Consider the following 23,662-nt stretch of genomic DNA (forward strand, 5'->3'; position numbering starts at 1 on the left):
CTCTTACTTGTGGGTGGCGCAAGAGGCATTTTATTGATTAGATGAGAATATATCACCTAGCTGAAAACTTAAAGGTTTTCTCCCAAGAGATAATTTTTACTTTTCAGCACTTCAGCTTCAGCACTTTGCAATTGAAAAAGTACTAAAAAGTAGGTTAACCAGTTCAGCCTATCTGGACGAGTTTCCTCGTCCAGATAGGCACTGCTGCTTTCCCTGCGTGGTGCGCGCGTTCGGGCGCGCACACGCCGCCCGCCGCTAGCCCCCCGATCAGTGAATGGGAATATAATTCCCATTCACCGATCTAACTTCCCCGCAGAAATACCGACGCTTTCTCTCCAGAGAGCGCAGTATTTCTGCCCCCAGGAAACTTTTCCCCAGCATTTTAGTTCCTGGATGCGAGATCGTTCGCATCCAGGACTTTTTTCACTGTGGCCATCTTGTGGCCAAATAGTACACTGCACCCACATACATTTTTGATTAAAAAAAATATATAATTTTACATTTAAAACTAGCAGTTTCCCTCCCACACCAAAAATTACCCACATACACTTTTTTTTATAAAAAAAAAAAAATACAATTAAAAAAACAAACAAAAACAACATAAATAGTTACCCAAGGGTCTGAACTTTTTAATTATGCATGTCAAGAGAATATGTTATTATATTATTTAAAATTATAAGCTTATAAATAGTGATGGACGCAAATTGAAAAAATGCACCTTTATTTCCAAATGAAATATCGGCACCATAAATTGTGATAGGGACATCGTTTAAACGGTGTAATAACCGGGACAGATGGGCAAATAAAATACATGCGTTTTAATTACGGTAGCTTATATTAATTTCAAACTATAATGGCCAAAGACTGAGAAATAATGAATTTTTTACGTTTTTTTCTTATTCTTCCTGTTAAAATGGATTTACAGTAAAGTGGCTCTTAGCAAAATGTACCACCCACAGAAAGCCTAATTGGTGGCGGAAAAAACAAGATATAGATCAATTCATTGTGATAAGTAGCAATAAAGTTATAGGCGAATGAATGGGAGGTGAACGTTGCTCGGATGCATGAGATTTTCGGCACTGCGGCGCTGAACCGGTTAAAAAGTATTATCTAAAATTACTTTAAATATTTTCTTGCTTGCTGTTGGTTTAAAGTGGATTTCATTGCCAAATTTGAAAATATCACCTAGGAGAAAACTCAGGAGAAAAAGTAGGGAATACCGGGAGACATTACTGAGGACAAGGTAACAATATGTGAGACGCACTACTAGAGATGGATGGGGCACAATGCCAAGTGCAGGAGGACAATAGAGAAGGCAGAGGGAGAAGGACAGGTGGACAGCATAGACTAGAGCACACGACATGGAGGGAGGAGGGAGATGGACACACACAATAAAGTTACAGAGAGAGGGAGATGGATGGGGGCAGCTGCACATCAGACAGACATTCCCATGCTGCAGAAAGACTGACACAGACAGCTGAAGGCAGACAGACTGAGGCTCTGCTGCTATTCCTGGCTTATCAGTGGAAGGAATTCAGCAGCTGGAGGGTGGAGAGTGGGCCTTCAGCACAGCCCTAGGGGACCCCCGATCTGCCTGCAGAGAGGAGAGAGGGGGTCTGAGAGACTGCAGGTCCCAAACTGGGATACAAAGCCGAGCCATGGAGGACAGAGGGACACACACTGACTAGAAGACTGCAGAGATAACGTGGGTAACAGGGGGAGAGGACCACTGAAAAGAGGGGGGAGAGAGAGAGGAAAGAGGGGGAGGGGTTACAAGATCCCCAACTAGAGAAACGAGACAAAGTAGCACGCTGCGAGCGCTCAGGAGACTGTAACTCGCTGTTTGTACTCACAGGAGACTGCGCCTTGTTGTAGGCGGTTATTCACTGTCTGCACTCACAGGAGACTGTTCATCACTGCCTCTACTCATAGGAGACCGCTCCTTACTGTCTGTAGTACCAAGAGACTGCTCACCACTGCCTGTACTGGCAGGAGACAGCTTCCCACTATCTGTACTTACAGGAGACTGCCCCTCACTGCCTGTATTTCCAAAAGACTGCCTGTACTCTCAGGAGACTGCCTCTCACTGTCTGTACTCACAAGAGACTGCCTGTACTCACAGGAGACTGCCTCTCACTGCTTGTACTTACAGGAGACTGCCCCTCACTGCCTGTTCTCACAGAAGACTGTCCCTTACTGCCTATGCTTACAGGAGACTGCCTGAACTCACAAGAGACTGCCCCTCACTGCCTGAAATCACAGGAGACTGCTTCTCACTGCCTGTACTCACAGGAGACTGCCCCTCACTGCCTGTACTCACAGGAGACTGCTCCTCACTGCCTGAACTCACAGGAGACTGCCCTTCACTGCCTGTACTCACAGGAGACTGCCCCTCACTGCCTGTACTCACAGGAGACTGCCCCTCACTGTCTGCACTCACAGGAGACTGTTCATCACTGCCTCTACTCATAGGAGACCGCTCCTTACTGTCTGTAGTACCAAGAGACTGCTCACCACTGCCTGTACTGGCAGGAGACAGCTTCCCACTATCTGTACTTACAGGAGACTGCCCCTCACTGCCTGTATTTCCAAAAGACTGCCTGTACTTACAGGAGACTGCCCCTCACTGCCTGTTCTCACAGAAGACTGCCCCTTACTGCCTATGCTTACAGGAGACTGCCTGAACTCACAAGAGACTGCCCCTCACTGCCTGAAATCACAGGAGACTGCCCCTCACTGCCTGTACTCACAGGAGATTGCTCCTCACTGCCTGAACTCACAAGAGACTGCCTGTACTCACAGGAGACTGCCCCTCACTATCTGTACTCACAGGAGTCTGCCCCTAACTGCCTGAACTCACAAGGGACTGCCCCTCACTGCCTGAAATCACAGGAGACTGCCCCTCACTGCCTGTACTCACAGGAGACTGCTCCTCACTGCCTGAACTCACAAGAGACTGCCTGTACTCACAGTAGACTGCCCCTCACTATCTGTACTCACAGGAGACTGCCCCTAACTGTCTGAACTCACAAGAGACTGCTCCTCACTGCCTGAAATCACAGGAGACTCTTCCACACTGCCTGTACTCACAGGAGACTGCCTCTCACTGCTTGTACTCACAGAAGACTGTATATCACTGTCTGAACTCACAGGAGACTGCCCCTCACTGCCTGTTATCAAAAGAGACTGCCTGTACTCACAGGAGACTGCCCCTCACTGCCTGAACTCACAGTAGACTGCCACTCACTGCCTGTACTCACAGGAGACTGCTCCACACTGCCTGTACTCAGGAGACTGCCTGTACTCACAGGAGATTGCCCCCCAGTGCCTGTACTTACAGGAGACTGCCTGTCAGTGCCTGTACTCACAGGAGACTGCCTGTACTCACAGGAGACTGCCCCTCACTGTCTGTACTCACAGGAGACTGCCTCCCACTGATTGTACTCACAGGAGACAGCTCCACACTGCCTGTACTCACAAGAGACTGCCTGTACTCACAGGAGACTGCCCGTCAGTGCCTGTACTCACAGGAGACTGCCTGTACTCACAGGAGACTGCCCCTCACTGTCTGTACTCACAGGAGACTGGCCCTCACTGTCTGTACTCACAGGAGACTGTCCCTCACAGGAGACTGCCCCTCACTGTCTGTACTCACAGGAGACTGCCTGTACTCACAGGAGACTGCCCCTCACTGTCTGTACTCACAGGAGACTGCCCCTCACTGTCTGTACTCACAGGAGACTGGCCCTCACTGTCTGTACTCACAGGAGACTGCCCCTCACAGGAGACTGCCCCTCACTGTCTGTACTCACAGGAGACTGCCTGTACTCACAGGAGACTGGCCCTCACTGTCTGTACTCACAGGAGACTGCCCCTCACAGGAGACTGCCCCACACTGCCTGTACTCACAGGAGACTGCCTGTACTCACAGGAGACTGCCCCTCACTGTCTGTACTCACAGGAGACTGCTCCACACTGCCTGTACTCACAGGAGACTGCCTCTCACTGATTGTACTCACAGGAGACTGCCTGTACTCACAGGAGACTGCCTCTCACTGTCTGTACTCACAGGAGACTGCCCCTCACTGTCTGTACTCACAGGAGACTGCCTGTACTCACAGGAGACTGCCTCTCACTGTCTGTACTCACAGGAGACTGCCCCTCACTGCCTGTACTCACAGGAGACTGCCCCTCACTGCCTGTACTCACAGGAGACTGCCCCTCACTGTCTGTACTCACAGGAGACTGCTCCTCACTGCCTGTACTCACAGGAGACTGCTCCTTACTGTCTGTACTCACAGGAGACTGCTCCTTACTGTCTGTACTCACAGGAGACTGCCCCTCACTGTCTGTACTCACAGGAGACTGCCTCTCACTGATTGTACTCACAGGAGACTGCTCCACACAGCCCGTACTCACAGGAGACTGGCCCTCACTGTCTGTACTCACAGGAGACTGCCCCTCACTGTCTGTACTCACAGGAGACTGCCCGTACTCACAGGAGACTGCCCCTCACTGTCTGTACTCACAGGAGACTGCCTCTCACTGATTGTACTCACAGGAGACTGGCCCTCACTGTCTGTACTCACAGGAGACTGCCCCTCACTGTCTGTACTCACAGGAGACTGCCTGTACTCACAGGAGACTGGCCCTCACTGTCTGTACTCACAGGAGACTGCCACTCAGAGGAGACTGCCCCTCACTGTCTGTACTCACAGGAGACTGCCTGTACTCACAGGAGACTGGCCCTCACTGTCTGTACTCACAGGAGACTGCCCCTCAGAGGAGACTGCCCCTCACTGTCTGTACTCACAGGAGACTGCCCCTCACTGTCTGTACTCACAGGAGACTGCCCCTCACTGTCTGTACTCACAGGAGACTGCCCCTCACTGTCTGTACTCACAGGAGACTGCCTGTACTCACAGGGGACTGCCCCTCCCTGTCTGTACTCACAGGAGACTGGCCCTGTTAGCATCATACATGGACAAGTAGCAGTCAGGGGGAGCTGATATTTGGTTCGCATAATAACACACACAGTATAGACATGAGACACAGAACTGTGTAATTTGAGTGACATTCTGGTAGTAGTAACATTGCTCAGTACTCGGCAGGTGGGTGGCTCAGTGCTTTTGGCAATGGCAGCTGACGAAGCTACTGGAGGAGCTCGCAGAGCAACTAAGAGCAAACTGTTTGAGTTCCTGGTGCATGGAGTGGTGAGTATGGGGATATATAACAAAGTGGATATCCTACACTCTATATAACATAAACCGATAATGCCAGTGGCCACCAATCACCTGACTGTCTTCCACTAACCCATCTTCCTGCACTCTCCATATAACACACCCCCTGTATAGCCCAGGCCTATCACTGGCCAGATGTTTAGCTTTGTATGGCAACACTGACATAACTCACCTGTCTCTGTACTTCCTTGCTAACCAATTTCATGTGTACATGGAACACTATAACTCACCTGTATCTGTGGGGTCTTCGTGTCTCCTCTTCTGTATGTTTAGTTTCTATGTGTGATCTACACTTGTCTATGGGAGATCTCCTGTCTCCATTCTGGCCATTGGTTCCTAATACATGAAGAGCATGGAGAATATTGTTGAATTTCCTTTTTCTACTGTGTGTGGGGGATCTCTTTTTCTCTATGTAGGATCTCTTCTATTCTGTGCTGGATTTTTTTAATGTGGGAATTTTGTTTCCTTTTTATGGGAACTCTTCTTCACTGTGTGGAATATGTTCTTCTCTGCTTGCGTTCACCTCTCGTACAAACTGGCATTTTTGTTTTTGATTTGGACTCTTCTCTTCTTTGTGTAAGAACTCCACACTCCGTACTGCCCTATAATTCAATGTATAAGAAGTGCTAAGGATGGAGAAGACATATCTAAATATCCTGCTTCTTCTGTGTGTAGAAACTCCTCTGTATTAAATATTTATTTGGGAGATTTCTTCTTGTCTGTGTGGAACCTTCTCATACCCGTGTGAATCTGATCTCATGTATGGGATCTCCAGCCTTCTATGTACAATACTGCAGTTTGGCATCTCCAGTCCACACTACTGCACAGAGACCTACCTGGTGTGTTATACATCTCCACCGGTGGTTCAGGGATCAGGACTGTCATCTAAATCAATAAAGAGTGTGGTACCCCAAAAAACTGCTTTTCAAAGAACTTCTTGGGCCACCCATGGAAGGTAAAATTCTAGACCTCACACCTTGATCCCAGGGTTGGGAGTACTGTCTGTTTCCACCTGATGGTAGAACTGTGGTGGATCTCCATTTTTCTATGTAGGATCATCAACTATTCTTAGGTTCTCCTTAATTTTGAGGCTGTACTTTTTCTCCTTTTTTCATATCCTGACACCCCTTTTTTGGGGTACCTCTTCTTTTCCGTTTTACTGTTGGCAATATCTCCACTGCTTTATATAGTATGTCTCTTTTGTGCTATCATTTATTTTGTGTTAGTTCTTTTCTTTTCATTTTGGAATCTACTAACCTCATCTGTGGTGAACCTCGTATATGTGATTTTCTCTTTTCCCATGTACAGTAACTCCTACACTAAATTCTTATCTATATATATATATATATATTTGTTATTTGTAACCAATTTCTCCTCTTCTTTATATGGTCTTATGTCCATGCTCCTGCTGTTTGAGATTTGTTGGGGAATAATTTCATCTTCTCTGGTCTGTTTGGGATCTTCTTTCCTCTCTCTTTTGTTTTGGGCCTGTCTTTTTTTCTACAGCACCTGGTCCCTCCTGCTTGAATACAAAATTCAGTCTAGATGCAGTCTCTTGTTTTATTTGTGTGGTTCTTGCCTCTTCCTAGACTAAGGATCTTCTTTTGGGTCCGTCCTTTAGTCAATTATTTGGAATAAACTCAGCTGTCAGTGGTTTTGTGTCTTTGATACCAACCACCTCCTAACTGGATTTCCTGTCTTCTCCTTAGAGTCCCCACCCACTAAATTATTTTTATTTATTTTTTTGAAAGTTAAAGAACAAGCGACACCCATGCTAACCTAGAAATAAAAAACACATATATAAGTAGATAAATACCTCTACTTACATAACAGATGCATTGTGCTATCCACGTAATGATTCCTGTGAATTTTACAAAGGAAAAGCAGAAAATCCTATTCTAGGCAGTGGCCATCTTGCCAAGCTAATGCTGACATCATATCCTCCCAGACTCTTGTTTTCCCCCCTCCCTTCTCTTGCTCATTGTGTATTCATTAGCTGCCCTCCTCCCAGAGTCTTTTTTTTTTTATTTATACATCCAATCACTGAGTCACCTCAGCCTTGCTTGTAAACACAAGTGATCAGCTAGGCAGGGAAATAAATGGAAGAGGAGGAATATATTATAGATAAAAAGAACTCCCAGCAATCAAAACTACTCCCAGCATTCAACTCTTTGACACTGTTTGGCACTAGGGCCAGTGCTCCTATAGTATGTAATAACTCCAAACCATAACAGCAGAAAAAAGTTTTGAATGCAGGATTAGCATCTTTATCACTTAATACACCCAGACCAGTTGCTGTTGAAATTTGATTTTTATGTTGACAATACCGCTTTAATTAGATGTTTATTTCAATTAAGTAAAGTAAAAAAAAGATTCAAAATTAACAACTCAGTCAATCAACTTTGTTCAAATCATTGATCATAAGTTGATAATGAAATGTGGTAATTTTTACTGATCACACACACAGGTAGGAGTTGCAGGGGTATGAATTGAAGGCCTGATAGCTTTGTACGGTATCGAGCAGTAGAAAGCTTGCAGTCTGCTGGCATCTGGTCAAAATCAAGAGTGATGAGGTAGTAAAATGATTGTTACGTCTTGACCAGGGGCGTAGCAATAGGGGGTGCAGATGTTGTGACCGCATCAGGGCCCTTGGGCCAGAGGGGCCCTGAAGGGCCCTCCCTCAACTGCAGTATTAGCTCTTTATTGGTCCTGTGCTCATAATAATCACTTCTATAGATACTTTGAATAGTGGTAATCATTAACAAGCTGTTCCCCATTCCCTTCTTGCACCTCTGACACTGTAGTTGCCATTGGCAGGTTTTGGTGCGCTGTATCAGTTTTTATGTATAGAGTGCTTGGGGGGCCCCATTGTAAAACTTGCATCGGGGCCCGCAGCTCCTTAACTACACTACTGGTCTTGACTTTTTCAGATCAGGTAGTAATAAATGATCTGCAACCTTTCTTTGTGAATACCACTCCTATCATGTATTTTCCACAAATCAGTGAACTATTGCGCTATTTGGGCTTCCATTGTCTCTGTGCTTTCTTTTTGAAGTGTAGCTGTCGGGCATAAAATCAAAAATCAATTCTTTATTTTTATCTGGTAAACAAGTAATAAGGATGCTAACCAGGCAATCCAAAAGTGAAAATCACTATTACTTTTCTTGTTGATAAATGATCATTCCCCAGTTTACCTGACCCTTACTTGGTACACACAAAATGTGGTACACAAAAAGGAAGTTGCAGGGCATGCTGGGTTGTCCTTTTTTGCTTCTCTACTTCCCCTCAGACTTAACTAATGCAGCCTGATTGGCTGAAACCTCTTTCCCTCCTGTTTTCCCTCCCCACACCTTTGTTCCTCTCTGATTGGCCAATGTTTCTCATGTTGAAACAATGCACTTTCTATAGTGAAGGGCGGGCAAATCAGGCAGTGGAGATTAAGGGAGTTAATGACTTCAGGATTGGCTTCAAAATAGCCACAGTTAAAATGGGTAAGATTTCCCTTTTTGTTTTTTTACTGATCACTAAAATTAAAACGTGGACAGTACAATACATATGTAAGTAGAGCAATTACTTATCTACTCATATATGTGTTTTTTTTTCCTGAGATAGTATGGCTGACAACTCCTCTTTAAGGCATTGAGCTACCTCATTCAGGTTTGATTTTTACCAGCTGAATCCTTTCTTCTCTATGTGAAATCATATCTCCTTTATACGTCTTTCACCTTTCTCTATCTAAAATCGTAGGTCTCATTTTCTTCATAAGGTTGCTCTCCTTTGTGTGGGATCCCATCTTGGTTTGAAACTCCCCCTCCTCTATGTGGTATCCCTTCTTCTTATCTGGTCTGTGTGGTTGCTGTTGCCTCTTTTGTGTTGAGTCCTATCTTGGTTTTGGATGTCCTCTTCTCAATATGGGTTCCCATCTTCTCTGTGTGAGATTTCCTCACCCCTCCTCTGTATGGTATCTCATGTTCTCAATCTCAACTCCTTTGTGCTCAATGTGGGGTTTCATGTCATTAGTGGGGATCTCATCTCCATGGTGTGGGATTTTATCTTCTCAGTGTGCCATTTTAGCTACTCTGTGCTCAGTGTAGAATCTCATCTCCTCTTGTCTCCTTCTTTCCTCCCAGTTGTATCATCAGTCTGCTGTTTGGTATATACCCTTCTCCTTATTGTGTCCTAACCCTGAGGTTTTCCACGGTTTCATTATTCTGCATTTCTCTCCCCAATACTAAGTTCTCACCCTTTACTCACCATCTAATTATTATAAGTTCACCGTGTATAATGTCAGTTGTAGCCCTGCTAATTAGCTGAAATAACAGTTTAAAGCTTGTCTCCATGGTGAATAATGACACACAATAAACTGGCTTTCTCTATTTTCTTAGCGCCCTGGGATGCCCTCTGGGGCTCGAATGCCTCATCAAGGTGCTCCCATGGGTCCTCCAGGTCCTCCTTTTGGTGGAAGTCCATCGGTTCGCCCTGGAATCCCTCCCACTGTTATGGAACCAACTAGGAAACGCTCGGCTCCACCCCAAGTACAGCAATCCACACCCTCTCGGAGTCGAAGGTGAGGAGCTAATGATTTGTTGGAAAAGTTGAAAGTACTGTGGGCAATCTGGTTATTGACATAAACTTTTATTTTCCCAAATGTGCAGCACCAAGAGGAGGAAAATGGCTGATAAAATTCTACCACAGCGGGTGAGTCAGTTCTATGAAAAGATATTACATTTCCACTAAAGTCTGTATATTTTTGTACTTGAGGTTTTAATCGAGAAAGGAACCACTGATACCTGCAAAAGGATATAAACTCATGAAAGCCCAAACATCTTTGTAGTGAGCGTCTCATGGTGCTCCTAATATTTTTACTTTGAGGTCCCCATAGAGCAGCGGTAGGGAACCTATGGCTCGGGAGCCAGATGTGGCTCTTTTGATGGCTACATCTGGCTCACAGGGGTTGATTCAATAAGCTACACTACTCAAGCAACGCAGCTCAGTGTGGCAGAGCAAGTCAAATTTTCCAAGTAGGCACACTACTGCTGTAGCATGCACTACTAACTTACTTGCGCTCCCCCCAAAACGAACGGCCGCTCCAATTGCCCCACCCTGGACCCTGTCAGGTCCAGTGACTTCGTAGGACGAGATCCCCGCACTCTGATTGGCCCAATAGGCTGCCTGTCACTTGATAAGCAGCCAATTGGGCCAAAGTGCTGTGATCTCGTCCTACAAAGTGAATGAACCCCCAAGTCAGCTAGCTAATTGTATAAGCTGTTAGTCGGTATATCTCCTGTCTGGCTCTCAGTGAAATTGCTGATGTTGCTGATACCCAAGAAAAGCTGAAGTCGTGTCGGACACTTCCGCTGCCCGGCGGATCAACTGTATACACATCACTATGGCAACAGGGACGAGACCCCTCTGCTGCGCATGCGCACTGTGCCAGTTTGAAACATATTGTATGGCTGGCATTACATTTTAAAATGTGTGGCGTTTATGGCTCTCTCAGCCAAAAAGGATCCTGACCCCTGCCATAGAGCCTTTACATCTATACTGAGGTACGAAGCTCCTCATGGTGCCTCTCACACATCTACACTTCGAGGTGTCTCTAATCCATCTTCACTGAGCTCCTTATGCTACCCGTTAACCCAATTTGCACTGAGCTTAGTGGTAGCCCCAACACATCTGCATTGGGGTCCTTATGGTTGCTAAGGCAACTGCACTGAGGTTTCAGTAGTGCCCCTAAAGCATTTGTAATGAGCTCCTCATGGTTTGTTTTCTCAATACATCTATGCTGAAGTCCTCATCATGCCCCTAAAACTTCTGTTCTGAAGTCCTTGAGAAGTACCTTGAGAATAGTTTTAGGTGGAAACAAAGGATTGGGGGGGGGGGGGGGGGGTTGGGCCGACACATGTCCAGGATCTTCAACTTGTATAGTTAACATTTTCAGTCAGTTTGTCACACACTATACATCCTTCCTGGTAAATAGCACAGAAAAGTGTTTGGAAACAATAGTAGCTGAAATAAATAAAAGGCTAGAAGAGACAATTTTTTTTGCTAAATAAATGTGTTTTTAATGGTTAACTATAAGAGAGTTTAGACAAGCAGCTTCCAGAGATGTAAACATTCTGATTACAGGTACTGTGTACTGATAAAAAAAAATGATGTTGTTCCAAATGTACCATGTACAGGACAACGAGTTCCAGTGAGTTTGTTTAGACTGCGTGACATCATTAACCAGTTTCAAAATGTACCCCAACTGCAGCGTATGAAATGTATTCATAAACTCCTGTTCAGAAATGTTTCCTTAAGTCTTTTGTTTTAATATTACTCTAAGAGGGAACTTTAACTGAGAGGGATATGGATGTTTCCTTTAAAACAATACCAGTTGCTTGTCAGTCCTGCTGATCTCTTTGGCTGCAGTAGTGGCTGAATCACACACCTTAAACAAGCATGCAGCTAATCCAGTCTGACTTCAGTTAGAGCACCTGATCTGCATCCTTGTTGAGGGGCTAAAAGCTAAAAGTATGAGAGACACGGGATCAGCAGGAGAGTAAGGCAACTGGTGTTAGTTTAAAATATCCTTCTCAGTTTAGGCTCACTTTAAGCCCCAGAAGTTTAATCCAGTGTATGCAGTGGTCTGGCTCACAGATGTGCTTCCATTGGGGTGTCCCGGCTACAGTGGATGCGGAGTTCCCCTAGTCTAATCTTTCATATGAGGAAAGCAGTGAAAGTGCTTCAACCTATACCTCATAATGTCACCTTCAGGAAGAGTGCTTTGGTTTTCAACCAGAGCTTTATCTACAGATCATGGAGCTCCACAGAAACACTGTGATAGAGACCCTCTACAATCACATCCTCTTACCTAGTTGTGACTCCAGAGGCGTAGCTATGGGGGTGCAAGGAGGGACATATGTCCTCGGGCGCATCACTGTGAGGGCACTCAGCACAGTCGATGTACCCCCACATGTGTAAGAGGCAGCTCACTGGCTGCCCAAAGTGCCCCTGCTTCTTTCCCTCCCTCCGCAGAGGAGTGTAGAAGCATTAACAGCAGCAGAAAAAGCAGGGCACATCTGGCTATCTAAAGGAGGCGGGGGGGGGGATCTGATTATCAAAAGGGAGGCACATCTAGTTACAGTATCTATAGGGGGGCACATCTGGCTATCTAAAGGAGGCGGGGGGGGGGGGGATCTGATTATCAAAAGGGAGGCACATCTACTTATCTATGAGGGGACACATCTGGCTATCTAAACAGCATTTGTACATTTGACTCCACCCATGACCACGTCCGCATTCTGATGCATAGCCACGCCTATTTTGCCCATGGGGGCCACAAAAGCTGTCTTTGTCCCCGGGTGCTGAAAACCCTATCTAAGCCTCTGTGTGACTCCCATGGCCCATCTGGCAGGGTTCATATAACGAGGGTGGCCACCATGAATTCCCCATAACGGTGGGGCAACCATGATTCCTCCCACCCAAAACAAGTACGGAGGGGGACCCCTGTGTTAGTGGGAAGGAGTATTGGGGCTCCTCTCAACCCCATCCCATGTAACACTAGTAAGGAGCCCCCATGCCTCAAACCCCCTACATACTCATATACTGTAGTCCGCAACTTAGGGACCCCGACCTCCGAGTAGGCAGTCACGACCCTCCCAGCACAAGCGCTGCGATTTGCATACTCCTAATGTCGTCCCCATCCCTGGGCTACACCAGCCTTCCACAGGGAAACAAAATGGCAGGAAGTCTAAGTAACCGTGAACAGCAGGAGGCACACCACGGGCATGCTCTGTAATAGCACATCAGTACACTAAATGTTTTGGGATGAGCGCTGCATCACACTCTTGATGAAGGGCGCGCCTCAATATGTAGAGTGCCGACTTGCTATTAAAGTGGATCCGTGATAAACTTTTAGTCATTGCATAGTTGTGTTCCTTTCATATAGTTTATAGGACATTCCTCAAGCCAAATACTTTTTTTTTTAATACTCTTAATTCCCTATAAACTAAACAAGCCTCGCCCACAGCTCCTTTTGTGCCTTGGCACTCTTAGAGCAATGTAGCAAGGGCTTATGGGAGCTCAATCTGGGCAGGAGGAGAATGTGTTACTAGCCATAGATTTCAGAGGGGAGGAGGAGAGGGGATTGAGCTGAGGGCTTGAGATGCTATCAGCTTGCCTGTGCAATGTGACAAGCAGAACATGGCTGCTGTCATTGTATCACAGGAAGAAATAATCATATACAGTTGAAGCTGTTTGCAGCTTTTAAATAAGATATGTAGACAAGTTACTTGTTATAGTTATTTTTTCACCTTGGATCCGCTTTAAAGCAGATGCAAGTTTATGCCAGTGGGGTGCCTCCTTCTGTTCATGGTTGTTCAGTTGTTATTAGCAGTAGTGGTGTACCGGCAAGAAGGCTTTGGACCGGCCTGACTCTCCTGAAGAGCGGATTGAGTTTTAGAGTGGAGGGGGTGCAGCAACATATTCCAGGAAGTCTAAATAGATAGCAGGCTGGCCACTATGGCTCCCTTCACCCCTGGCCTATCCCAGAAGTTCTGCATGCTTCCCATAATGTCAAACCCCCTTAAACACCCTTCCCCCTCCCCCCCCTTCCCCCTTGCTCCAACTTCCATCCCAACTCAAGATAATCAGTAGAGGGCGCTAAAGGAAGGTGCAACCCTGTAGGGTGCAAAAATCCATCCAAACTCATTGGTTTTAATGGGAGGCGGAGTCTAAGGTACATTTTGGAAGAAGTAAATGACTCATGCACCATGTATAGAAGGTGTCTACAAAATTCTCAGACATCAATTGCAGATCAACTCATTACTGTTGTGTGTAATAGTAGGAAACTGGATTTCAGCCTCACCCCATAATCTTTTTTTTGTGTTTGGAAAAACTTTTTGAAATAAAAGCAAGTTCTCATTAAAAATTATATTGGGCAAAACTATGTTACTTCTGTATCGTGGGGTGGTGGAAGACTGAATATACAGAGGTTATAAACAGAAAGTCACTATTACACGCGATTGATTTGTAAGCCACTTTATATGATAATTTAATATGTCTCACATATGTATGTCACTATTTTTCTTCCCCTCAGATTCGAGAACTAGTTCCAGAGTCTCAAGCTTACATGGACCTTTTGGCTTTTGAGAGGAAATTGGACCAAACCATAATGAGGAAGCGCATTGATATCCAAGAAGCCTTGAAGAGACCTATGAAGGTAGAGAAGCACTGATAGTAGAGTAGACCAGTGTTTCTCAAACCTGTCCTCGTGACTCGCCAAGGGAGTATGTTTTGCAGGCAACCTCACCTATGACCAGGTGTGGTAATTAGTCTCAGCTGGGTGGATCCCATGTAGCTGAGACACTTATTACCCCCACCTCTGCATTGGTGAGGTTGCCTGCAAAACATGCACCGTTGGGGAGTCACGAGGACAGGTTTGAGAAACACTGGAGTGGACTTTGAAATAGATCTCAGAGGGTCATCTAGTGCCATCACAGGAGATCGATCACATATGAGAAAGGAAAAGCTGATGTCTTCTTTCAGAAACCTATATATAATTTATAGTACAGTATATGATGACATTTCAAAAATCCCATGGTGCTTTCTGATTGGTCCTTTGGCCATGGTGTTTGAGAGGTGCAAGTCAGTCTTAAGCCCAACCCTATCATGACAACCAACAAAAACTCTTAGAAGGTGAATTCCAGCAAAAAGATGATTAGCGGGACATCCTTACGGAGGCCTCTTCTGGTATTCCTTAAATAGTTATTTGGGTTCATCCATCGAGTTCAACCAGAAAATAAGGTGCAACACCTCACATATCTAATACCTAAAAGGGAAAAAAATCCTTCCCAACTCCAGATGGCAGTCAGATAAAATCCAGCAGCCCAGGCATTCCCTAAACACTAACGTCCGTTAGAAGTAGGAGCCACGGGTGGATCCATTTTCCCAGCATGCATCAGTATGTAGCAGGAGGGGTGTGCCATACTGCTCTATGTAATGCTCATGGACTCCTTTCTGTTCTTTCCTCCACAGCAAAAGCGAAAATTAAGGCTTTACATTTCGAATACGTTTAACCCCGCTAAACCTGATGCTGATGATTCAGATGGAAGCATTGCCTCGTGGGAGCTTCGTGTGGAAGGCAAACTGCTAGATGATGTAAGTCATGTTCAATGAGGGAAGAACTTGAGCAGCCTATAGCAATGTGTTCTGTCCTTTTTCCTGCTGTAATGCCTCTGGGTTCATCTCATTATGTATGTTGTATTCTCAGTGATGACTTGCCATATGTTTAGTAATGGTTGCAGAAGCAGCCTGCATGCTGGGTTTTTAGGGATCCAACCTGCAATGCAAGAACTAGGGCACCCAACCCATGCAAGCAGCACCTCCTGACTGGGGAGGTTCACAAAAAATTAGTCTACACAAAAAAAAAATTGTCATTCCCTCTACAGTTCTGCCACATCATTTTACAGTGTACCCTACAGGATCATCCACAAGGCAACCTAGGCAGGTGCCTTGGGCCTAGTGGGCGTAAAGAGGCCAACTTGCCACCTTCTCTAAACCCGTTTCAAACTCAGACTACCAAAAGGCTTATAAGGGGGAGGGAAAGCTACTACCTTGCCTAGGGTCCCATTTCATCATCTTAATCCATCTGTGCCCCACATGTGTTGCCAATTTTACCCAACACATACGTTTTGTTAGGTTCCTCCAATTGTAATGCCAGGTTGTCCAACCAGTATTGTCTCCACCTGTTTACCCTCCTCCCGCCCCCCATGCAGAGCAGCACAGGGAAACATAGTGGAAGAGAGTATAGTTACTTGGCATTAAAGGCCACCTCTTTCTACACCTGTTGTTTCCATCTGTGATTGGCTCTGATGTCATATCGTGAGAGCCAATGGGAGTTGAGCATAGATGCAAAGGGAGCCAGAGGTGGAGATGGACAGTTAGCTATGAAGACGTCAGATGCAGCCCATAATGTCGAGTAACTATACTCTCTCCAGTTACGCTTGTATGCGCCACTCTACACGGGATGGGAATAGGGAGGAGAGAAACTCATGCGTTTTAGGCTTAATTTTAATAAAGAAAATAGGATGACCTAAGTACAGCTCAACCCTCCTAATTTCTTAAGTATAACAAAGCATAAAATTCTCTGTTGTGAGTAAGCATGGCAATCTTTGCTCTACATTTACTTTCGATGCTGAGCCATTTGAGAGTCTTAAAGGAATTTTCCATTTAAACATTGGGAAACCCATGTGACCGAAATCAAATCCCACCTTGTGTGTGCAGAGCTTTGAAAATTACCATCTACACTTCCAGGAAATCACCATCTTGTGTGTCTATATTAGTACCTGAAGAATCCTCATCATCGTCTTCTTCAGTTTAGTCATCTGGCTTGGGGGCCTCTAGGGAAACCACTTTTCCTGGCAAGACTCTGGGTGTTTCCACAATTTAGGTCAGTTATTGTTTTAGTCCCTGTGCTCACAGAACAACCCTAGAATGGATGTTCCTCCAGGGATGTCCAACTCCAGTCCTTGAGGGCCATATCCATGCCAGTGTCTAGGATGAACAAAGAAATGGAGACTTGTGTTCTTCTTTCCTAATTCAGTCCCATCAATTTATTTGAGCTGTGTCAAAAATGTGTGGGGACTTCAGCCCTTGGTGACTGGAGTTTGGCATCCCTGCCATAGCATAACCAGACCATGAAAGCTGACATTGTTTGTTAGCCTCAACATCACATCATCAGGAGGAACTCATTTCAAGCTATATCATCCATGCTGGGGCTTACCATACTTGAGGCAACGTAAACTGATTTTCATAAGCAAGTCACAAATCTTCTGAGTGCATTACTCTGTAGGCCACTAGAGGACAGTAGCTACTAAGATAAATAGCTCTTATTCAATTAACTTTTCTCCAGAATTTTCTCACTGGAGATGTATTTACACCTTATCAATAAAATACATTTTCTGAACCACCAGCAAGCAAGAAAATACAAAAATAAGTTAGGAATAGTTTTTTTAACCTACTTGTTAATACTGCCATGTAGCCTCTTTTCTTATTTCTCTCTGCTTCAAAACACAATAGTGGAATGATAACTGAGTGAGTTGTGCGCCCCCTCCTTACTGCACCCTGAGGCTGGAGCCTATCTTGCCTCTGCCCTGAGCTGTAGGGGCCCATGTGTGTCCATTTGCAGCATGTTTCATGTTTTTTTTTGGCTGGATGGGGTTGTCGTCATCATGAGAATGACCTGGTACTAACCAATTCTCTGGTTGTGTGTTCTCAGCCCAGCAAGATGAAAAGGAAGTTTTCCTCCTTCTTTAAAAGTTTGGTCATCGAGCTGGATAAAGATTTATATGGACCAGACAATCATCTAGTGGAGGTGGGTCTGCTCTGTGTCTCATCAGAAGTGGGGTCTTCCCTGTCTTGGCCTTACTTAGATAACAAAGGTTATGAGGTCAACCAGATGACATTCTTTTTCTTCTCAGTGGCACAGGACTCCGAGCACACAAGAAACTGATGGCTTCCAGGTGAAGCGGCCAGGAGATGTGAATGTTCGCTGTACACTACTACTGATGCTAGACTACCAGGTAATCACTATCACCTGTCGTAATTACAGTGCTATTATATGTCTCTTCACATTCTATTCCATTTTGAGATATCAACTTTCACTACAACTGCCAAGGGAGCAGCCACCATTGTTTCCAGTTACATTCGGAAATAGGACCAGTCCCTGGTGTTTCCAGTAATGCTTCGGAATGGGAACAGCCCACAGGAGATGGCGTAGGCCTTGTTAGTTTTAGCTACTTTTTGAAAAGGAACAAGACCTCAATGGTTTTGCTACACTTAGGAATAGGAGCAGACATCGGTGGTTTCAGCTACACTTATAGGAGCAGACCTCAGTGGTTTCAAATTCACCTGGGAATAGGAACAAAACCTCAGTGGTTTCAGCTACACTTTGAAATAGAAGCAGACCTCCATGCTTTCAGCTACACTTGGGAATAGGAGCAGACCTCGGTGGTTTCAGCTACACTTATGAATGGGAGCAGACCTCGTGGTTTCATTTTCATTTAGGAATAGGAGCTGGCCTAGTAATTTCAGCTGCACTAAGTTGGGACTGGGAGCAGACCTCGTGGTTTCATCTTCATTTAGGAATAGGAGCTGGCCTAGTCATTTTAGCTACACTTGGGAATGGGAGCAGACCTTGTGGTTTCATCTTCATTTAGGAATAGGAGCCGGCCTAGTCATTTCAGCTACACTTGGGAATGGGAGCAGACCTCATGGTTTCATCTTCATTTAGGAATAGGAGCCGACCTAGTAATTTCAGCTACACTTGGGAATGGGAGCAGACCTCAGTGGTTTCATCTTCATTTAGGAATAGGAGCCGACCTAGTCATTTCAGCTACACTTGGGACTGGGAGCAGACCTCGTGGTTTCATTTTCATTTAGGAATAGGAGCTGGCCTAGTCATTTTAGCTACACTTGGGAATGGGAGCAGACCTTGTGGTTTCATCTTCATTTAGGAATAGGAGCCGACCTAGTCATTTCAGCTACACTTGGGAATGGGAGCAGACCTCGTGGTTTCATCTTCATTTAGGAATAGGAGCCGACCTAGTCATTTCAGCTACACTTGGGAATGGGAACAGACCTCAGTGGTTTCATCTTCATTTAGGAATAGGAGCCGACCTAGTCATTTCAGCTACACTTGGGAATGGGAGCAGACCTCGTGGTTTCATCTTCATTTAGGAATAGGAGCCGACCTAGTCATTTCAGCTACACTTGGGAATGGGAGCAGACCTCGTGGTTTCATCTTCATTTAGGAATAGGAGCCGACCTAGTCATTTCAGCTACACTTGGGAATGGGAGCAGACCTCGTGGTTTCATCTTCATTTGGGAATAGGAGCATACCTCGGTGGTTTCAGATACACTTGGAATTAGGAGCATACCTCAGTGTCTTCTGCTACACTTGGGAATGGGAGCAGACCTCAGTGGTTTCAGCTACACTTGGGAATAGGAGCAGAGCTCAGTGGTTTCATCCACACTTGGGAATGGTAGCAGACCTCTGTGGTTTCATTCACACTTGGGAATCGGAGCAGACCTCGGTGGTTTCAGCTACACTTGGGAATAGGAGCAGACCTCGGTGGTTTCAGCTACACTTGGGAATAGGAGCAGACCTCGGTGGTTTCAGCTACACTTGGGAATAGGAGCAGACCTCGGTGGTTTCAGATACACTTGGGAATAGGAGCAGACCTCGGAGGTTTCAGATACACTTGGAATTAGTAGCATACCTCAGTGTCTTCTGCTACACTTGGGAATAGGAGCAGACCTCGGTGGTTTCAGATACACTTGGGAATAGGAGCAGACCTCGGAGGTTTCAGATACACTTGGGAATAGAAGCAGACCTCAGTGGTTTCAGCTACACTTGGGAATAGGAGCAGACCTCGGTGGTTTCAGCTACACTTGGGAATAGGAGCAGACCTGGGTGGTTTCAGCTACACTTGGGAATAGGAGCAGACCTCGGAGGTTTCAGATACACTTGGGAATAGGAGCATACCTCGGTGGTTTCAGCTGCACTTGGGAATAGGAGCAGACCTTAGTGGTTTCACCTACACTTGGGAATAGGAGCAGACCTCAGTGTTTCAGCTGCACTTGGAATTAGGAGCAGACCTCAGTGTTTCAGCTGCACTTGGGAATGGCAGCAGACCTCCGTGGCTTCATCTACAATTGGGAATGGGAGCAGACCTCAGTGTTTCAGCTGCACTTGGGAATAGGAGCAGAGCTCAGTGGTTTTATCTACACTTGGGAATAGGAGCAGCCCCAGTGTGGAGAATTATAATGTGAAGTGTAGTCCACACAGCTACTACTTCTTAGAATCTAATTACACTGTCTTCAGTATAACCTGCATTTTTCTCCACAGCCTCCGCAGTTTAAGCTGGACCCTCGTCTTGCCCGTCTGTTGGGAATCCACACTCAGACAAGAGCTGCAATTATCCAGGCACTGTGGCAGTATATCAAGACAAATAAGCTCCAGGACTGTCATGACAAAGAGTATATTACTGGTGACAAATATTTCCAGCAGGTGAGTCCTCCCTATCCCTCCATGGCCTTGATTCAGTATACTGCACTGTTATGTAAGCAGGATGCGTAAATAAGGAATGCATGCTACGCAGCACGACTGCACATAGCGTGCATTGCGGGCGCACTTTGTTTTTTAACTAGCGCTAGTGAAGCAGCGCAGTATAATCAATGCCTATGTACCAGCATCTTACTCATTCTGCACAGATTCCAAAATATTTTCATGTGATAAAAGTATAATAAGCTGGGCTAAAAGGAGCCCATAGTTACTTTGTTGCCACCCCCCCCCCCCCCCCCCAATCATAATTTACCCTCCAGAAATCTCACCACTCCCTGCACATATCCCCTAACTGTAAAGATCTGCACATGCAGATTCTTATCAAGACATTGCAAGAGCAAGGAATCACATACTGTATATGAAAATACTTAGGTCTGCACAGGTTGGATTTGAAGGTGAAAAATGTGTTTTATTTACAAAGGTGCAGCAATTCAAATATACATCCACCATACTCATACAATCAAACAATACGTGGTGCACAGTGGCGTAGCTAAGGAGCTGTGGGCCCCGATGCAAGTTTTACATCGGGCCCCCAAAGCACTCTATACATAACAAGTGATACGGTGCACCAAAACCTGCCAATGAAAACTACAGTGTCAGAGGTGCAAGAAGGGGATGGGGAACAGCTTGTTAATGATTACCACTATTCAAAGTATCTATAGAAGTGATTATTATGAGCACAGGACCAATAGACTGTCAATACTGTAGTTGAGGGAGGGCCCTTTGGGGCCCCTCTGGCCCAAGGGCCCCGATGCGGTCGCTACCTCTACGCCCCTGGTGGTGCAGCACAATACCAGAACCCCTAACTATCTATCCAGAGTATATACAGAAACACACAAAATATCAGAATATATACACCAATGAATAATCCGAATCAACATACACAAAGGGAGATCATACAAGCAAGAGTCAAACCAGGAAATCAGGATCAGGCAATAACATCAGGCAGAGAAAGGTCAGGCTAGCAAGGATCGATACTGGGAGTTCAGAGAATAAGGCAAGGCAGGAAACAGGGAACACAGGATCAATGGCCAGAGTCACAATACTACACAAGCAAACAGAATGACCTAGCAATGTGCAGCACATTGATCAGGTGATCTCTCAGAAAGTTCTCATAGTTATATCTGCTGGTGATCCGGGGAACTGCACAGTTCTCAGCAACAAGGGAGACATCTGCTGGTTGACAGTGGAAGTTCACAGCAAAGTTCACTAATGATGCCACCAGCAGGACAACAGAGGCACAGATCCTGACACTAACTTGCTACAATATATCACTTTACTACTCTGCAGAACTCCCTGCCATCAGATGTGATAAGGAATTGAAAGCATTAGTAATAAATGAGTTTTTATATCCTTTCTAAAAATAAAAGTTTGCCTTACCAGTTTCTGCCCTTTTTTTTAGATTTTTGACTGTCCACGATTAAAGTTCTCAGAGATTCCTCAGAGACTGACAAACTTACTGCTGCCTCCAGACCCGATCGTCATTAACCACGTAATCAGGTGAGGTGAACGGACATGTGTACAGAAAGACGCTTACCTGGTCTAGTCTGGAAACTTTGAGGTTGTCTTGGGTAGTTTGCTGTATATCAACACGATTATTATTCTGCATATCAACACGATGATTTTGTTAAAGTGTGCCAGAGACGAGAAGCGTCTCTGGTACAATATCTACCTAGGGCTTCCAAGGAGACATCGAGGGCCGCTTGTCCCTCGATGTCTCCTTGGGTTACTCCTGTCACCCGCCATTGTCCCCAAAAGCCTGACCGAGTTGTGCTGCGTCGTGCATGCCCGGCCTGGTGCGCTCCCAACCTTGGGAGTTTCCAGGGACAGGAGCGCGGCGGGGTAGCGCATCGGGTTGCGCATGCGCAACGGAAAACAACTCAGCCAGGCTTTCGGGTGATAATTGCGAGTGACAAGAGTCACCCAGGGAGATGGCGAGGTACGAGCGGCCTTAACAGGGCTTAAAGAGGAACTCCAGTGAAAATAATGTAATAAAAAAAGTGCTTCATTTTTACAATAATTACGTATAAATGATTTAGTCTGTGTTTGCCCATTGTAAAATCTTTTAAATCCCTGATTCACAATCTGACATTTATCACAGGGTGACATTTTTACTGTTGGCAGGCGATGTAGCTGCTGCATGCTTTTTTGGCAGTTGGAAACAGCTGTAAACAGCTATTTCCCACAATGCAACAAGGTTCACAGACAGGAAACTGCCAGACGTACCACGGCACTCAGAGCTTCTTGTGGGAGGGGTTTCACCACAATATCAGCGCCCCCTGATGGTCTGTTTGTGAAAAGGAATAGATTTCTCATGTAAAAGGGGGTATCAGCTATTGATCAAGATAAAGTTCAATTCTTGGTCGGAGTTAAGGAAGCCCCAGGCAAGTATGGTACCAGAGACACTTCTCGTCTCTAGTAGACTTTAAATTAAAGACATGGTCACCATTCTGCAACTATTAAATGCATTCTTATTTGTCACTTGCATTAACTGAATTCCTCAATTATTGGACTATTAGCAGCAAGTTTGTATGGTGAGGTATATACTGTACATAGTATGCTGTAGGGCAAAGGTGTCAAATTTAATCAGGTAAGGGGCCAAAATCTAAAGTGTAGTCTATGTGCTGGCCAAATTTTTCATCAGGATTTAACAGTCTCAGACTAAGTGACGTAACTAAAGCGATGGTGTTAGAAGGGACTCTCCTTCCCGTTCCGCAGAGTAGCGCAGTGGTGCAGTTTAGTATTTACCTGCTCCAGCATTGCCTTGGGTCTCCACTGATCTTCCTGACAGCCACACACTCTATGCTGCATACCTCATGTGACTGAATGAAGGCAGTATGGAAACACAGAGCGTGCAACTCCAGGAAGAATAGAAGAGATACAACACATCGCTGGGGCAGGTAAATATTACACTGCACTGCGGCGCTATGTGGGGAGAGGTGTCAGGGGGTAAAGGTGTGTAGGTGTTTTATCAGTTACCGGGGGGAGGGGATGAATCCAAGGAGGGGGCCTCATGATAATTTTGTTTGGGGGGGGGACCACAGTGGTTGTTGTGGGTTAGGCCCGGGTTCACATCTGCGTTTTTTACGGAATGGAACCAGAATGTATACCGTACAAACTGATCGGATGTGAAAGGATCCAATGTTAACCTATTGGACCGTTCACATGCATCCGTTGGCACAGATACGTTCCGTGCGCTCCGTTCCCCGGACCAAAAAAATGCAGCAAGCCCTAATTTTCCGGACCGTTCTGCCCAGCGGAACGGAACCGGACAAAAAATGCTGTTGCATTGGGGCAATGGTGAATGGAATGT

At 45.6% G+C, this 23,662-nt stretch overlaps 1 protein-coding gene across 7 annotated transcripts in view; it reads left to right on the top strand.

Moving 5' to 3' along the window:
- Positions 1 to 23,662, top strand: part of SMARCD3 (SWI/SNF related, matrix associated, actin dependent regulator of chromatin, subfamily d, member 3) — a 132,452-nt gene that overhangs the window by 97,869 nt on the left and 10,921 nt on the right. For 5 of the 7 annotated variants that reach the window (XM_068235235.1, XM_068235234.1, XM_068235239.1 and 2 more), the window contains 8 exons: positions 9,626 to 9,807; positions 9,896 to 9,938; positions 14,323 to 14,445; positions 15,261 to 15,383; positions 17,503 to 17,598; positions 17,705 to 17,806; positions 20,134 to 20,295; positions 21,752 to 21,849. In XM_068235235.1, coding sequence (XP_068091336.1) covers positions 9,626 to 9,807; positions 9,896 to 9,938; positions 14,323 to 14,445; positions 15,261 to 15,383; positions 17,503 to 17,598; positions 17,705 to 17,806; positions 20,134 to 20,295; positions 21,752 to 21,849 — 929 coding nt within the window. Of the gene's footprint in view, positions 1 to 1,587; positions 1,706 to 4,943; positions 5,214 to 9,625; positions 9,808 to 9,895; positions 9,939 to 14,322; positions 14,446 to 15,260; positions 15,384 to 17,502; positions 17,599 to 17,704; positions 17,807 to 20,133; positions 20,296 to 21,751; positions 21,850 to 23,662 lie in introns of those variants that run through there. The other 2 variants (XM_068235240.1, XM_068235236.1) reach the window with 2 other exon arrangements.

This window comes from Hyperolius riggenbachi, chromosome 5 (genome assembly GCF_040937935.1).
Source record: "Hyperolius riggenbachi isolate aHypRig1 chromosome 5, aHypRig1.pri, whole genome shotgun sequence".
In the NCBI taxonomy this organism is placed as follows: Eukaryota; Metazoa; Chordata; class Amphibia; order Anura; family Hyperoliidae; genus Hyperolius; species Hyperolius riggenbachi.